Source organism: Acinonyx jubatus, chromosome C2 (assembly GCF_027475565.1).
Source record: "Acinonyx jubatus isolate Ajub_Pintada_27869175 chromosome C2, VMU_Ajub_asm_v1.0, whole genome shotgun sequence".
In the NCBI taxonomy this organism is placed as follows: domain Eukaryota; kingdom Metazoa; phylum Chordata; class Mammalia; order Carnivora; family Felidae; genus Acinonyx; species Acinonyx jubatus.
This window is the reverse complement of record NC_069384.1, coordinates 67,018,018-67,035,370: the sequence shown is the minus strand read 5'-3', so window position 1 is coordinate 67,035,370 and position 17,353 is coordinate 67,018,018. Positions and strand designations below refer to the sequence as shown.

Sequence of the window (17,353 nt, the reverse complement as noted above, 5' to 3'; positions counted from 1 at the left end):
AAGCCTTGGTGCCAGACTACCTTCTTCAAATCCCAGAACTTCTACTTATAAACGATGTGACCTTTGTCAAAGTACTTATCCTCTCTATGCATCAGTTTTCTCAGTTATAAAATGGGGATAGTAATAGTATTAGTCCCAGGTATAAAGCCCTTAAAAAAAGGATAAAATAAATCTATAATAAATATTAGCTAAGCTATTACCATCTGATTATAAAAAATGTATATGTGTGTGTATGTGTATCTTTAGGAAAAGAAAAAGACTTCATCTTTTTTGGAGAGGGGCTGGGACATGGATAACCAGATAATTTGCTAGTATAATTTTCTTCTGACTTGGAAAACCATTTAAAAGTGCATTTTGACATGTCATATATTAATAGCAGGCTCAACTTGCTTTGTCTCTGTCCAGAGATAGTACCAGGGAGAGAGATTTTAAGGAAGAAAACAGGACTTGGTGGGACTTAGTAAAAGAATGGAAAAACTATTATAGGGGCTACATAACAGAAAATGATAGTCTGTGGAAACTAAGGAAAGGTTATTTATCTGGAAGCAGGGTATACTTAAAAAGTATAGTGAGGAAAAAATGTTCAGAAACGTGTAGCATTAGTACGACAGGACAAATGCACCCCATATGGCAGATTATTAAACTCAGGAAGGAGCAAGGACCAAGTTAGAGGACTGGTCAGAGTTCAGAGTTTAGAGGTTAAGTGTTCTGGAGTAAAGAAACTCAGTTTTCCACATCAGTAGTAAGGTCTCCAGATATGGCTTCCTTACTCCTGTCTCTGTCAAAGATTCAGGGAGCATATAACCCTCTGCTGGGTTATTAGTAACCTGAGTCAGGCAGCAAAGCATTATGAGGCACCAACTGCATACCAGGCTCTGTACTGTGAAAAATAATAGACTTACTCCTTTGTTGCCCAATCTCTGCTTCTGGCCACTTTTTTGGCCATGAGGGAGGGAAGAAAATGTGTGTCTCTAATTTTCCATAACCAAAGCCCTTTCCTCTGCCACTCATACTAGGATTTTACTTTTAGGGTAAAGAGAAAACAAACAAACAAAAAAAAAACCCAAAAGGCTATGTCAGAGACAGCAGTAGAAAGAGGATCAATTGACAGCTACTATTTCAACTGAAGAACACAGATTATTTCAGACCCCCAGTACTCCACTCCCTACTCCCCAAAGAAGACACCAGAATGAGGCACAACACCTCTGCAGCAAAATCACATTGATTTTGGAGCTTTCTTTAATTTTTAATTTTTTTAATGTTTATTTTTGAGAGAGAAAGAAAGTACAGGGGAGGGACGGGGGTGGGGCGGAGAGGATCTGAAGTGGGCTCCATGCTGACAACAGAGAGCCCAGTGTGGGGCTGGAGCTCATGAACTGTGAGATCACAACCTGAGCAGAAGTTGGATGCTCAACCAACTGAGCCGCCCAGGCACCCCTGGAACTTTTATCTTCCATAAAAAGTAACACTCCAGAAATGACAGACTAGTAGATTCTTACTTCTAAACAGACCACTTCTTGAGGTGAAAAAAATTTAAAGATGTTTCTTCAACTGTGTCTTTTGAAAGCTTGGCTCAAGACATCCTTCCAGCAGTTTTCTTACTCAATTCCTTTATCTTTCAGCTCTTGTTTAACACGTTTCAAATAACCAGGATCAGGGTAGCCAAACCTGCAGAAGGAAAAAGCCCTTTAGCTTCTTCACAAATGGTCTTAAGAAATCTGTACAGTAGATTCCTGGCATTAACATTCAGTGTTGCAAACATTGAAAACAATCTTAAAGACAGATGACTTATAATCACTTGTAAGTGTGTAGAGGTGAGTCATTTAGCTGGTAAGTGAGCCTAGCTGTCTGCCCAGGATCTGCCTTCCAACAAGATGTTTTCATTTTCAGCTCATTGGTAAGCAGTCACTTTCCTAAAGTCATACTATACTATATTTTTATGGAGAATAATAATTTTCTACAGGAGAATTTTCAAATTTGGTAAATTTTCAAAAGTCTCAGGATGCATTCCTTTTTTTTTAAGTTCTTTTTTATGTTTATTTTTGAGAGAGGGATAGAGTGTGAGTGGATTGGGGGGGGCAGACACACACACACACACACACACACACACACACACACACACACACACAGAATCCAAAGTAGGCTCCAGGCCCCAAGCTGCCAGCACAGAGTTACTAGCACAGAGCCCGATGCGGGGCTCGAACCCATGAGGAAACTGGACAGCTATATGGAAAAGAATAAAACTGGACCACTTTCTTACACCATACCCCAAAATAAATTCAAAATGGATTAAAGACCTAAACATAAGACTTGAAACCAAAAAATTCCTGAAAGAAAACATAGGTAGTAATCTCTTGGACGTTGGTCTTAGCAACTTTCTTCTGGATATGCTCAGGCAAGAGAAACAAAAGCAAAAATGAACTGTTGGGATTACAGCAAAATAAAAAGTTTTTGCAATAAAACAAAAAGGCAAAATACTGAATGGGAGATGATACTTGCAAATGATAAATATATATATATGTATATATATGTATATAGATATATCTATCTATATGTATATACACTCTATAGCTATGTAATAGAATATTACTCAGCCACAAAAAAGGATGAAATCTGCGGCACCTGGGTGGCTCAGTTGGTTGAGCACCCGGCTTTGGCTCAGGTCATGATCTCACAGTTCAAGCCCCACATCGGGCTTGCTTATGTCAGCACACAGCCCTCTTTGATCCTCTCCATCTCTCTTTGCCCCTCTCCCACTTGAGCGCGCTCTCTCTCTCTCTCTCTCTCTGTCTCAAAAATAAATAAATATTAAAAATTTTTTAAAAAAGGATGAAATCTTGCCATTTGCAACAACACAGATAGACCTAGAGATGATTATGCTGGGTGATATAAGTTAGAGAAAGACAAATATGCCATATGACTTCACTTACACGTCGGATCTAAAATACAACACACACACACACACACAGAAACAGTGTCACAAATACAGAGAACAAATTGGTGGTTGCTGGAGTAAGGGAGGCTGCTGGTTGGGGGAGATAGGCAAAAGAGGTGAAAGGGACTAAAAGGTACAAACTTCCAATTGTAAAATAAATTAAGTCACAGGGATGAAAAAAATACAGGGAATATAGCCAGGATATTATAAATATTACATCTATAATGTATATAATATACCTTATATTATGTATATAATATATATAGTATATATATGTAATATAGTCAGAATATAATAACAACTTTGTATGGTGATAGTAACTAACTACACTTGTGGTAAGCACCACCTAATGTACACAAATGTGGAATCAACAGCTGCACACCTGAAACTAATATAACATTGTATATCAACTATACTTCAAAAAAAGACTTTATTGTATCCAATCCCACTGCTGTAAAGTCTCCTTATAGCCACATCCTCAAATTGCCGTATTTTATAACCTCTAAATCCTATTTAGCAATCATTATGTTTCAGAAGGTTCTCACTTTTGCGGGCCCCCAAAACGGGATGTTTTGTGGTGGATGTCATTCCATGTAATGACATCTGAGATTCCTAATACTCGAGACTCCCCCACCGTAAAAATCAGCTTTTGGTTAAAGGCCCTACGAAGCAGTCTCAAAACTTCGATTCCTTCCTCATTATTGGGCAGGTATGCTGTTCGTTGTACTCCAGAGTATGCCTTTCCTGGGTTTGGGTGCTTTTCCTGTATGAAGACAAGAAAATATCACCTGAAAACACTCCCATGTCTAAATTTTACTCTACAGATAGACATGCTCATTTGTAGATAAGGAAAATCAAAAACAAACAAAATATTAAAGGTTTGTGCATATTCCCAATAATTCATATATCTCCTCTCTCCCTATGTTCATGCTGGAAACACTATTCATCTTCTGATTTGCACCATTCTAACACATAATCACCACTCACTCTTTCTCTGCCTTAATAGACACAAAAGATACCTAAGTTATAAGCAAACATTGCTACCTTTATCACTATTTAAAGCCCTTGCATATATAACCATGAAAATAATACCCTGGGAAATCCAGTAATTGGCAAGAGAACAGTCTCTTGCTCTGTAATTCTAACATACTGGAAAGAAACCCATGCACCTCAAGAAACACTTACTGTTTGAATGCCTCCTTTCATGTTATAATTAATCACAATGGAGCCACAGGATTCATAACCTGGAAGTGAGTCTTCTAGGACAGTGACAGTCATGGTTCCCTCTGGCTGATTGCCTTTCTGGATACCATAGGAAGTCTGGCACACAGGACAGACCGGTTTATAGGACATGGCTTTGTTGATACAAGGGGAGCAGAATGCGTGCTTGCACTTGGGTAGCACTTCTTTGTTACTAATCATGTCCATGCAGATGCTACATACGTCCTCTTCCTTGTCCATGCCTGATGCCCCAGAACCGGCAGAGTGCTGGAATGTGGGTGAAGCTGTTTTTGAATCATTACTGTCAATGTCCATGGATGTTTCGTGGTCCTCATTCCATTTGTCTCCAGCTAATGGGGACATCCCCACTTTTTTAAAGATATACTGCTTTGCCTTTGCAAGGTGATCTGGCAATCCAATCAAAGTCATTGACTCTTGATTCAGTACAAAGTGTACATTAGGATGCTTTTTCCTAAAGCCATCAGCAAACTTGGTCCCATGTAAGTGCATTCTCTCTTTGCCCAAAGGTTTCAGGGAAAGAACTTCTCTCATCACTTGACATGACACATGTTGATAGACATCAATGAAACTTGCATAAGCATGGGCAGACAGATCTAATTCCTTGTCCTTAGGTTCAAATAGGATGCAGGTTTTCTCAGTGTTTCCTGAAACCTTACATTGAGTGTCATACTTTTTTTCTATCTTTGGTATCTCCTGGAGTATTTCAGCTTCTAAAAGCTTATACTGAAAAGTATCAACTTCAATTCCATTCATCATGCATCTGGGCGTTGATATTTTCACAGGTCCCATGACAGGACTTTCAGAGTCTTTCAGAGCAAAAAAATATCTGGCAGCTGAAATGTCATCTTGGGTCCCAAGGAGAGTTAATTCTCCTCCTTTTTCTTTTATAAGGAGCTTTGTAAACCGATGATTCAATTCCTGTTTGATTTTATTTGCCTGCTTACTGTCTGCGAAAACAACACATTGTTGCTCCAGAAGTCCTACAGTTTTCTGAAATTCACTGACAAAAAACTCCTGAGCTGCTCTGAGGTCACCTGGTTGATTCGAGGTGAAGTCTAAATAGACTATGTTCGAACTCTGCTGGATTATTATTTTTACACCAAATCTGTTCTGTATTGAGTCCATTTTATCAGGATAGATAAATTGGAAGTATTCAAAGAAAGGCAAGGGAATTTCAAAATGGCCACTTTTTTCTTCTGCCCTGTTTTTTGGTTCAGGGGAATAAGGGCAGCCGTTCTGGTGCTGATGGACTGGCTCCTTCTCTGTTGTCAAAGAGGAAGATTCATGTTTCTGCCCCCTTTCCCGGAGTTGCTTATTCAAGAAGTGATGTATTTTTTCAATATCTCCGAAGGTACCACACACCTTCTCAATTCCATTGTGCCCTTCCATCTTTTTGATGTTGGGGCAGATGGTGGTTATGTGTTCCCTCTGCTCTTTAGAGAAGAGGTCACAGTTCAGGTCAGCTGTGACACTAAGAAAGATCTGAAATTTTAAAAGGAACAAACAAAATCTCTCAGACATCAGCTCAACAGTCTCCTGTCAGGACAGTGTCTAGAGACCAGACAAATAGTCATTATGTCTTCCCTTAGCAGAGAGGGTGACTTCTTTCAAACCCTTTTTGCAGAGGATGCCGTATGCTACAGCCCAGAGGTTCTCAGCTCTGTCTGCACATTAGAATCACCTGGGGAATGAAAACAAAGCAAAAGAAAAACAAACAAACAAACAAAAAAGCCAGGGACCAGGTCCATCTCCAGAGAGTCTGATGTAACTGTAGAGCCTGGGCACGAGGCGTATTTAACAAGTGACGTGGACAAGAATTCTGGATTCTAGAGCCTCCCACTCTCTCCGCTATTGGGGAATGGAGTGAAGGGAGGTACTTCTGCTCTCGGGCCAGCAGCTGTGGTTCTCACAAGAGTCTGTGAGCTTGGAAGGGAGTCATAAATCTGAAAAGGATGTTTTTTCCTATTCTTTTTTTTCTTATTCAGTTTTTTCACTTCTTCAACTCCCCTCCTTTTTAAAAACAGAAACAAAAACAAAAATTAAACACCTAACTGCATGCAGTATTGCTGGGCCCTCTAAATCCTGTCCTTTGAGAAGCTCTAATATAGGACAAAAAAACAGCAGTTAAGCTAAAAAGGACAGAGGCAAATTGAATGTAATCGAAAAGCCAGATTTCTATGATCTGCTCCCCTCAAGGTTTTTGCATGTGCTATTTCCTCCACATGTAACGTCCTTCCTCCAGATCTTCTTTCAAATGTTTCTCTGAATGCGGCCACTTCTTACACCTCCATCAGGACCACCCAGACTCCAAGCCACTGTCATCTTGCTCCTGGCCTGCTGCAAGCCCTCCTAACTGGGCTCTCACCTCCTGCTTCTGCTCTGGCCCCTTCTGAGGACACTCAGTCCTCCACACAGCAACCGTTACATTACATTTAGAAATGTAAATCAGATCACCCTACTCCCCTGGTTCAAAATGATTGATCAGATGAATCCCCTAATATTGAAGTTAAAATCCAAAGTCCCTACCTTCATCCCCCCAAAACCTGACTTCTGGCTACTTCTCCAAATTCCTTTCCTGTCACTCTCTTCCTTGCCCACTGCCTTTTAGTCACACCTGTCTCCCTCCTTGAAGCCTTGGGGTTGAGGATAGAAGCTCCTGTCTCAGTGCCTTTGCACTTGTGCTTCCCTCTGCCTCAGACATTCTTACCTCACTTAGTTAGCTCCCTTACTTCATTCATGTCTCTACTCAGACACTACCTCATTTGAGAGGTTTTTTCCTGATATCTTATTTACAACAGTGGTCTCCAGATCCTGTGACAGTGCCTGGCACACAGTAGGCAGTTGATATTGATTGGTTGAATGACTGCATGGCTGGCTCCTTCTCATCACTCAAGTCTCAGGCCAAACGTCATCTCCTCAGAGAAACTGTCTCTGACTTCTGGTCAGAAGCAGCACCACTCCCTTCCCCTTCCTCACCCTGGCCCTGTCACCCTCTAAGGCAAAACCCTATTATATTTTCTTCATAGCACATATCACTGCCTGAAATTATTTTACTTATCTTGTTTACTTGCTTCTTGTCTTTCTATGTACCTCCCCACCCAGCGGGGACCTTGTCTATTGTGCTCACTTCTATGCCCCAAGGCCTAAAAGAGTACCCGCCTCCAAGTAAGTCTTCAGCAAGTGGTGGTTGGATCAATAATGAAAGATATGGTGAATGGAGAAGAAGGTGCAGGAACATACCCACCTCCTTCTTTCAGTCCTCACCTTTTGGACACAGGAATCCACGGCATTAGGAATATGTTCTTTGTTTGGATGCCTCTCACCAGAAGCATCTTGTGACTGTGCCAGTGAAGATGTTCTGGGTCTTGCATTCTTCTCTGTTGGATTCTCAGTGGGCTCCAGAAAAACAGTCACAAGTTTGTTGTCAACCATAATTTGATGCTTTTCTTTCTTCAAGACTCTCTCTTTAGCTTCAATGGAAACATTTAACACATACATACACATGGGAAAGGCTTCAAATAAACCTCTTATTCGCGCATCTGTACCCTGCCCCAGCAGCTTCCCAGGAAGGCTGCTCCCTGCATCCTGGAATGGTGGACTGATGACAGGGCATCTGTGCAGGAGCTATTCAAACTCTAACGGGGGCAGCTGTAGAAATGAAAGCTCATGATAATGGAATACGGTCTACTCTTTAATAGTCGCGTTTCTGAAAATGTCTCCAACTTCCCATTTTAATGATATGGAATAATATTCATTATATAAAGTTAAGTGAAAAGAGCAAGAATCAAAAATAGAATTCCTAAATGACAAGAGTTTACAGGTATCTAGGGGAGGGAAAGGTGTTCTTCCCAGAGCTAAGAAATTTGAGTCAGGATGAGGCTACTGGAAAGCATCAAATTTAAAATGCAGTCTGATTAGGGGCCCCTGGGTGGTTTACTTGGTTAAGCATCTGACTCTTGGTTTTGGTTCATGTCATGATCTCACGGTTTCATGAGTTCGAGCCCTACATCGGGATCTGTGCTGACAGCACGGAGCCTGCTTGGGATTCTCTCTCTCCCCTTCCTCTGCCCCTCCCTCTGCCCCTCCCCTGCTCATGTTGTCTCTGCCTCTCTCATAAATTAATTGATTAATTAAAAAAAATGCGGTCAGATCAGATCACCAACCAACTGGGCGCTACTGGGCTCTCGTCTCCCTGTTGGGTTGCATCTTTGGGCAGCAAGAGGCCCTCCCCCACCATTCCTCTCCCCACCAGACAGTGTGTAGCAAGCAAAACGGAGTCTCTTATGTCAAACAGGGGCCTGGGTCAAGCAATGACACAAGTAGTTAAAGGTACTGCAGCTAAGAGACATCGCTGGGCCCAGCATCAGCTGACACCCCAGAACTGATAACAAGCAGAAGCAGAGGAGGTCGGCAGGGGCCCAAGACCAATTAAATCCCTTTAAAAAGCAGGAGGGGATTTTTGCAGCAAACTGTCAGACTCTTCAGACATGACCTCTCTATGTCAGACCACTTAAAAAAAGGCAGCTGCAGAGGAAGGTCCTGGCCGACTGATCTACGAAGAGAGCTGAGATCCTTCACCGCTTGAAAATAATAAGCAGTAAGTGCTGAGAGCTGACCCCAAGGAGAGAGAGGCCTTATCTCAACTGCGCGCTCACAGACTGATTTCACCTTTGGTTCGTTAACTTCCTACACCCTTCTGTTACTTTGTTGTGTGGCTCGTCTTCTGTCCCGCTCCGTGTGCTGTGTAAGAAGAAGTTTAATCACATGGTGAAATGTCACTGAGTGTGGAATCCTGAACCTGCTTTATAATTGTGGTCAACTTTGCTATATATATGCCGAATAAAGCTGACCCTTTGTGGAAAGACACAATTCCTGTGTGCACCTTCACCCCGTGCTCACGACCCGGTGCTGTGCTTTCTCCCGCCCTCTGTCTCCTACGTCACCTTGACCTGGGTCTGCTTGGAATCCCTCAGGGCCGGATCCCTTTGCACCCGCAGTGGCCCGATGCTCACCTTCCCTTTCCATGAACGTCACCTGGAAGGTGACCTGGTCCCTGGGGTCGAGGGGCTGGACGGTGCACTCCCCGCCGCCAGAGTTCTGGCTCTGGAAGTAGATTCCCAGCTTCAAGCGTGTTCGGGGGCTGGACTCGGACACCCGCACCAGCAGCGGGGACGGAGAACGGAGGGTCGAGGCCATGGCTCTCGGCGTCGTCGGGCTCCGGGGGTGCGTCTAGGCCGGGGCGCGAGTGCGCGGCGCTCCGCCGCCCTGGGCCGCAAAGTTTCAGTTTCGCTTTTCCGGAAATCCCTCCCCGTTTCTGCAGAGTCGTTCCCCCTCCTCTCTGGGCCGCCCTCCCTGCTGTGGCCCGCCAGGCGGGTGAGTAGGTCCAAGCCCCTCAGCCCCTGACCCGCCGCCGGCCTGGGGTTGGGGGGCGCTGCCGCTTCTCTCCTGCGGGCTCGGGCGGGGTGGGGGTGGGGGTGGGGGCTCCAGAAGCAGGTTCCCAGGGCCCTGCGTCCCCTTGTGAGGATGGGGACGGCGCAGGGCTCTACGTCAAACTAAGTTTCTCCTGTGTTTATGATTCCTTTTATTAACTCTTCTTGTTGTTACTATTATTTGCGGCGAAAATGTAATTCACATTGTGAATTCGGGTAAAACGTACCTACATTTCTTTTAAAATTTGAATTTGTTTACCTGCATTATGACATGTCAGCAGTTATCTCCCTCCAACTCTATCCTTTAGAGTGGCCCTTGGGACTTTTGTACCCTGAGGCCTCGATTTGGCTAACAGTATCGACCTGGGTAACGTCCTGCGTACCAGGGAATAAAGATGAGAGCAGAGGCCCTGACCTCAGGGGCTGGGAAAGGAAGGTGGACTTGTGAATAAAGAAGCAAAATCTTTTGAAGGCCTCCAAGAGTAAGTTGGAAGCAGAATCTTAATTAAGAGTGAGGGGTGGGGAGCATCTGAGGCACTAGGATCCCTGGGTCTGAAGCACAGAGGGAGGGGCACTTGGTCTTGGAGGAGGTGAGATGGGACAGAGGAAGTGTCTGGGTCAATGCCGACCAATAGAAATAGGATAGGAGGTGTGTAGGTAATTTTAAGTTTTTTTAGTACCCATATTTTTAAAAGTATATGCTCATTGATCAGTTAACACCTGTGTCAATTGACCTAAGTACAAAGTTGTTCTTTACAGCCTTTATTACAATAGCAGAAGATTGGGAACTCCTTAACTATCCATAAATAGGAAGACCTAGAAGTTTAATAGCTTATAGTGCATCTATACAATAGAATGTAAAAAGCAGCAAAAAGAATGAAGAAACCCTTTATGTGGTAACATGGAAAGATCTCAAAGATACATGACATGAAAAAGGCAAAATGCAGAAGAGTGTGTAAAAGATGCTACCTTGTGTGTAAAAATGCCTCTGAAAGGATCCAGGACAAACTAATAACATTGATTGCATCTGGGAAGGAAGCTTAGGGGTACGGGAGGGAGACTTTTAAATTTGTTGTAAATGTGAACCAGTAAACATTATACCTGCTCAAACAATAAAATGTAAACTTGAATACATTTCAATCTTTATTTTCTTTAACGTTATTTATTTATTTTGAGAGAGAGAGAGTGCACGCACACGCACAGGAGGGAGAGAATTGCAAGCAGGCTCTGTGCTGACAACACAGAGCTTGATATGGAGCTTGAACTCACGAACTGTGAGATCATGACCTGAGCTGATACCATGAGTTGGATGCTTAAAGCTTAACTGACTGAGCCACCCAGGAGCCCCTACATTTCACTCTTTAAGAAGAATGTATTGCCTCAAGGCAACAGCTTCTGAGGCCCTGAAATGAAATTTTGTCAGTGGGCAAGGAGAGGTGGGGCAAATGTGAAAGTAATTTAGGTGGTCAGGACCCAGTGATGGGTTGAATATGGCACAATGGAGAAGATTCTAGATTTCTGATTTGAGTGGGAAAATGGTATATCATTTACTGTACTGTGGAATCCAGGAGATAATGTGTGGATTTTGGAGGGGCTGGTGAGAACAGTAGGGGTTAGGGAGTAGGGAGGGAGAGATTATGGGTCCAGTTTTGCAGAGGCTGTGTGTGAGGGGACTATGGGACATCCAGGTGAAGTTGAAAATTGAGGATCAGGAGAAGCAAAGCCTAGAGATAGGTATGGAAGTCATATTTGTGACTGGTGAGTTGGAGCCTTGAGAGTGGATGAGATCACCCTTGAAGAGTGGGTCGAATGAGCTGAGAAGCACCGGTCAGACAGATTTCTGGGGCATTCAATTAAGGAGTAGACCATGGAAGTGAATCCAGGCAAAAGGCCTGTAAAGGCAAGGTGAGAGGTAACAAAAGAACCCAGGGAAGTTGGCATAGGAGAAGCCAAGAAGGCAGAGTTTCAGGAATCAAAGAATGAAATGGTGTAGAGAACCGTCAAGTAAAGATTAAGACAAAAGATAGACTGCTGAGATTAACCATATGGAGGAGTGCTGGGGTGAGATGGAGAGCCAGACTACAGTGTGCCGAGCATGCAGATGGACAAGAGGAGAGTCAACTCCTTTATACTACCCACGGAGAGAAAGAATAGGAACCATTGATGGAAAATCGGGAAGGCATTTGTTCTTACTGTTGTTTTTAAATTGGAAGAGACTGAATGGGGCAATATGTTCCTTGTTTCTAATTTCTTTGGGCTTAAGTGAACCCCACTCCCACTGCCAAGTCTATCCCTAGGTCTTCAAGGAAAATCCCTAGATCTGGAGGAAAAACAAGTACAACAGCATCTAAAGCAAAAGCCCACTGGAAGCCCATAGCCAAGCAGACACTGAAGCCATCCTTCTTTTGTGAAAACAGCAGTGCCCTCTAAAGGCAGAAATGTATCTTGTCATTGCATTTTGGGATTCTATTGGACTTGCTGCTTTTCCTGATTCTTAAGAATGATTAGTGCTCTGGGGTGGGGGGGGGGGGGGCGCCTGGGTGGCTTAGTTGGTTAAGCATCCAACTTCCACTCAGGTCATGCTCTCATGGTTTGTAAGTTTGAGCCCCACGTTGGGCTGTGTGCTGACAGCTCAGAGCCTGGAGCCTGCTTCCGATTCTGTGTCTTCCTCTCTCTCTCTGTCCCTCCCCTGGCTCATGCTCTCTCGCTCTCTCACTCTCATAAATAAATCAGTAAATCAATAAATCAATAAAAGAATGATAGTGCTGTGCTGCTGTCGATAGTGCAACAAAAGTTTTCTGCAACAGAGGCATTAGAAATCATTTCAGAGGCCTGAAGGCAACTATGTGGGCAACAAAGGTGAGCAACTGTATCTTCAAGCATTGCCATCATCATTCTCCTAAAACTTGCCAGTCTTTAATTCCTCCCTATTAGAGGGACAATTTTTAAGATACATTTTTTGAGAGTTTCTGATTTTTATCCAGAATATCCCCCCCCCAACTTTTTTTAAGTCTTATTTATTTTGAGAGAGACCACAAGTGGGTGAGGGGCAGAGAGTGAGAGAATCCCAGGCAGGCTCCATCCTGCCAGCACGGAGCCCAAGGCAAGGCTCAATCCCAGGACTGTGAGATCATGACCTGAGCCAAAATCCAAGAGTCAGCCAGCCGCTCATCTGAGTCACCCAGGCGCCCCTGACATTCCGCTTTGTACTTTGATCAAGGATATTTATCACAAACTTAGTAACACACACTCTTCACTGGCACAAGCACAATTTCTTCTTTCTTCAGATACCCTTCAGGCGTCTTCATGCACTCGTAAGTCCGGTTTTTCCTCATTTTTTTTTTCTTTTGAATGCAGTGCTCAATTCTACCTCTTGGTTTCATCCTCCTCTCCTAGATATGTAAAAGCTTGCTCCATGTTTCAAGGCCTGGCTCTGCCCTTGCCTCTTCCCTTAAAGGTTTCCCTGCTGTTGTCCACATAGCTCTTTTCTTTCTCTGAACTACGGGGAAGGTTTCAACTGGAACCTCTCTGTGAAGGATAGAAGGCGAACAGCAACAACAGCAGCAAAAACAATGTGTGCTTCTTCACCAATGAAATTAAAAACTACTCAAGATCAGAAATCATATTTAGTCTTCCTATGGTGTATTCTTACCAAATTCCCTGAGAAACTAGTCCGTGCTTATTTCATCGTTTCTATTCATTCCTAGAAGCAGGCAACCATATTTGGGAATGACAAGTTTATGCTTGGAAACACAAAACAGAGTATAAATGGTTAAAGACCCCAGGGGCCTAGAGGATGGACTTTTCCAAGGTAGAAAGTGTAAGTATCTACACATGATGAACTTTGATCAGCACATGAATAGTTTTTCCTGTAACAGAATCCTGGGGTCTTTAGTTCTACTTGGCATTCTTCTTTGGTTTTAATAGCCCAATGAAAGTTTTTACTTTGCACCATGTGAGAGACGGGCAATCAAGAATGTGCTAATGTAAGCAACAGAGTCAACATGAGAATGGGCGTGGTTTGTTTGTTTGTTTGTTTGCTTTTTAAACAAACAGAGCTCAATGGGGCTTGAACTCCTGACTCTGAGATCAAGACCTGAGCTGAGATCAACAGTCAGACACTTAACCCACTGAGCCACCCAGGTGCCCCAAGGATGGGTGATTTTTAAAAAAATGTCATCTCAGTATCGTTTTGATTCTATCTACTCATTCAGCAATTCTGCCTTTGCAGGATGAGTTGGGGAAGATAGGAGAGGACTGAAAATCAGAGAATAGAGAAAAGGCACCTCGTGTGTTTAAACTGAAAATTCTATGTTCAGGCTTGTGTCCTGAAATAAACCATTGAAAGTGGGTCCTTACTGGTAGATGGGGAGGTGTAGCTGATGAGGTTCATGTGCCCATGTCTCCTGTTTCGTCTAGTGAAACCCCGCAAACCTTTGGAGATTGGAGGCCTCTCTGGGAGTTTGGGGTCATTTTGGTTTGTGACCTTTGGACCTTTTCAAGTGTTAATCTCCAACCCTTCATCTCACCCTGAATTAGAAGTTCATTGGCCTTCAGGGAAGTAGGGTAGGGTCAGTGTTTGCTGGGACATTTAGTATTTCAAGTATGTCAGGTACACAGATTAAACAAACACGTGTTCCCCTTCCCCCTCAAACCTAGTGCTTTTTGTGGAGTTTTTGTTGCTATGTATTTATTAGGCTGTAATTGTTATCAGTAATTCTGTAGTCGTTCATTTGCAATTTTTTAAAAACCATTTTATTTATCACAGGGTCCTGGAGCAGTGGCTTACAGTGAGAAATCAGGTAGGATCACCTCACTCTTGTGTCGGCGGACCTCTGCTTAGGCCTTTCCTCCTTGGAGAAAGGGGAATCTAGAAGCAGAATGTCTCCTCCCTCCCCAGGTGCTCAGGTGTGAGAGGGCATCATGGTGACCCAGCACATTCCTCAGAAGGAAGACTGCTTCAGGGGCAGTGTGACACCAGCAGGCGTATTCTCTTAGTGCTCCCATTGATCTTTTGCTTTGCCCACCAGATGTGAGACTCTTCTGACCACAGCCCCAGAGCTGATAGTGGCCAGAAGTGACCCACTGATTGTCCTTGTGCTTAGCAAGTTGTATGAGCTGAATGGAACCTGCCTAATCACAGGAGTGGCCCACGTGAGATTTTTGACCAAAGCACAGGCCAACTTGATTTGACTGTTCATATGCTGCCACCAGAGACTGAGGCCACCAGAGATCTTTCTAGGTGGCTCAGATTAAAAATGGGAGTTGAAGTAAAATGTAATCACTTACTATTTTATCTGTTTTGTGACACACATTTTTTCACATCTCTGAAATAGGGTTACTCCCTAACGGTCAGTAGAGTGCCTTGGCTTAACTGGCATCGTTGTTTCCTCTCTCAGTGGCATGTGATAATGGTGGCTTAGGCTTCATGAAATACAGTGTCACGGGTTTCTCCAGGAAGCAGAAACTGAGATGGAGTTAGGGGTACACAAGGTTTATTGTGAAAGGAAAAGAAAAGAAACCAGACTGGGTGGTGGAGACTACAATGAAAACCTGGCAGAGCTCTGCCAGCCTGAAAGTACCCATTACAGAAGCCCTATGTTGAACGTGAATGACTGGGCTCAGCCGTTGATGGGTGCCACCCTGAGGATACTGTGACCTTGGCTGGAAAGCTGACATGGACCCTGAGGGATGACTAACAACTGGAAGCTGTTACCTTACCCTATTCCTCCCTTTATAACTGCATTGAAGTTTGGGGGAGGGGGGGTCCGAGCAGCACATCTTATCTGCCACATACAATAAAAATACTTCTTAGGTTTAATTCCACCAGAATTGTGCCATGAAAGTAGAGTATGATGAAGAATCATTTACTGTAGCACACTTGCTGTGCTCCACACACTTGCTGGACCGTGCCCCCACAGAAGCATTCTCAACCAGTGACTGATGGAAGTTGAATAAATATCAGGTTTTACCCCTCTGGTGTTAGAACTGAGACACATGATCTGCACTGCCCCCTAGTGAAGTGAAACTTCATTTGCTTTGTAACACACCCTGTATTCATTTCCTTCCTTGCAGGTCTTACTTCCTTTTCACTCCGCCCTCCTCATCCTCACCCACCCCTGGTGTTTTCTAGGGTCACCTCCCGAATAAACTTACACTCAAATCCGTATTTCAGAGCCTGCTTTAAAAGAACCCAAACTGAGACACTGACAAAAGCAAACAAGTTAGGAATAAAGCCTCCATATATATTTGACTCATAATTAGGTCCTTTCCCATACATAGGCCTTAAGCATGGGTTCCCAGAGTCACCGTATTTACATAGATTTTAAGAATTCGGGAGTCCCCATACACATAGTTTTCTCACCACCATCACTGTAACATACCATTTACTGAGTACTTACTGTGTGCCAGACACAAAACTAAGCACTTTATAGGTGACCTCTCATGAACAACTCTTGTATATCCGTGGCCTAGTTACATGTCTGGTTGAAAAGGAGAACCAGGAAGGGGGCGAGAGGAAGTTCATCTCTTTTGCACGTGGGAAGCTCAGTGTCCTGGTGTGAAATGGAATTACATCCTTTGCAAAGGAACCCTTGCTCATTTATTTTTTATTTTCTCTCCTTTTCCAGAGACTGCCACTCTTGAAGAAGGCTATGGTTGGCAAATTCCCATTGATCACAATGCCTTCACAATTTTAAAAAATAATGAGAGTCAGCTGTGTGAAGTCCTTCAGAATAAATTTGACTGTATCTGTACCCTCATCTCTCCGTCCCCAGAAGGTAACAGTGAATCTCTGCAAGTCTTCAGACAAATGCTCATTCCTGGGTTGGAGTTATCTGTTTGGAGGGATGACCTCACCAGACACACTGTTGATGCTGTGGTGAACGCAGCCAATGAAGAACTTATTCACGCGGGAGGCCTGGCCCAGGCCCTGGTGAATGCTGGAGGCCCTGAAATCCAAGAGGAGAGCCGAAGGTTTATTTCCAGATTTGGTAAAATACCAACTGGTAACATAGTTATCACAAGAGCAGGGAGACTTCCCTGCAAGTTAATTATCCATGCTGTTGGGCCCCGGTGGGTGGCAAAAGATCGTCAGAGATGTATCTGTAAGCTGCAGAAGGCCATTAGAAATATTCTGAATTATGTCACCCTTACCGAGTCAGACGTTGAGACAGTAGCGATTCCAGCCCTGAGCTCTGGGATTTTCCAGTTCCCTCTGGACTTGTGTACACAGACCATTGTGGAAACTATCAGTTTTTATTTCCAAAGGAAGCAACTGGCTGGTAATTTGAAAGAAATTCACCTGGTAAGCAATGAGTACCCTACTGTTGTTGCCTTTAAAAATGCTTCAGAAGTAATCCTAGGGGTGAACAAGCCAGGATCCCGGGTGAATCAAGAAGCCACCCCACCTGTCAACACGATTATTGTAAACAATTTGACTCTCCAGATTGTCCAGGGCTACATTGAACAGCAGGAGGTAAGTCTTTGTTTCTGATCTCTTGCCCTGCCAAAGGAGATCCCTGATTACCTACCAAGTATTTTTTTTTAATGTTTGTTTACTTATTTTGAGAGAGAGACAGGCAGGTATGGAGAGCACAAATGGGAGAGGGGCAGACAGAGTGAGACAGAGAATCCTGAGCAGCCTCTGCACTGTCAGTGTGGAGCCTGACTTGGACTCAAATTCATGGGCTATGAGTTCATGGCCTAAGCCCAAATTGAGAGTTGGACACTTAACCAAATGAACCAC

General features: G+C 43.6%; 2 protein-coding genes across 4 annotated transcripts in view; one reads left to right on the top strand and one right to left on the bottom strand.

The window, feature by feature from the left end:
* Positions 1-1,204: 1,204 nt before the first annotated feature.
* DTX3L (deltex E3 ubiquitin ligase 3L) lies at positions 1,205-8,533 on the bottom strand. 3 transcript variants are annotated; one of them, XM_053220940.1, is made up of 4 exons: positions 7,442-8,533; positions 4,121-6,187; positions 3,481-3,698; positions 1,205-1,668 (listed from the first exon to the last, which is right to left on the bottom strand). In XM_053220940.1, exons 2-4 carry the CDS (start codon positions 5,696-5,698, stop codon positions 1,599-1,601), a joined length of 1,866 nt encoding a protein of 621 aa, XP_053076915.1. In that variant the 5' UTR covers positions 5,699-6,187; positions 7,442-8,533; the 3' UTR covers positions 1,205-1,598. The 3 variants fall into 3 exon arrangements, with proteins under 3 accessions (XP_053076915.1, XP_014937762.2, XP_053076916.1); XM_015082276.3 differs by having other exon boundaries at positions 4,121-5,659; XM_053220941.1 differs by lacking the exon at positions 7,442-8,533 and having other exon boundaries at positions 4,121-7,435.
* A 339-nt stretch (positions 8,534-8,872) lies between these two features.
* The window catches only part of PARP9 (poly(ADP-ribose) polymerase family member 9), a 36,800-nt gene continuing 28,319 nt past the window's right edge, over positions 8,873-17,353 (top strand). The window contains 4 exon segments of the mRNA XM_053220942.1: positions 8,873-9,105; positions 9,107-9,550; positions 14,375-14,408; positions 16,236-17,083. Coding sequence (XP_053076917.1) covers positions 9,010-9,105; positions 9,107-9,550; positions 14,375-14,408; positions 16,236-17,083 — 1,422 coding nt within the window. The 5' untranslated portion in view covers positions 8,873-9,009.

Coding starts and splice junctions, on each gene's coding strand:
- DTX3L (XM_015082276.3), bottom strand. CDS start 7,681: ATGTGTATGTATGTGTTAAATGTTTCCATTGAAGCTAAAGAGAGAGTC. Junction 5,660..7,441: donor TGGATTCCTGTGTCCAAAAG/GTGAGGACTGAA, acceptor TTAAAATTTCAG/ATCTTTCTTAGTGTCACAGC. Junction 1,669..3,480: donor CGTTTTGGGGGCCCGCAAAA/GTGAGAACCTTC, acceptor TTCCTTCTGCAG/GTTTGGCTACCCTGATCCTG.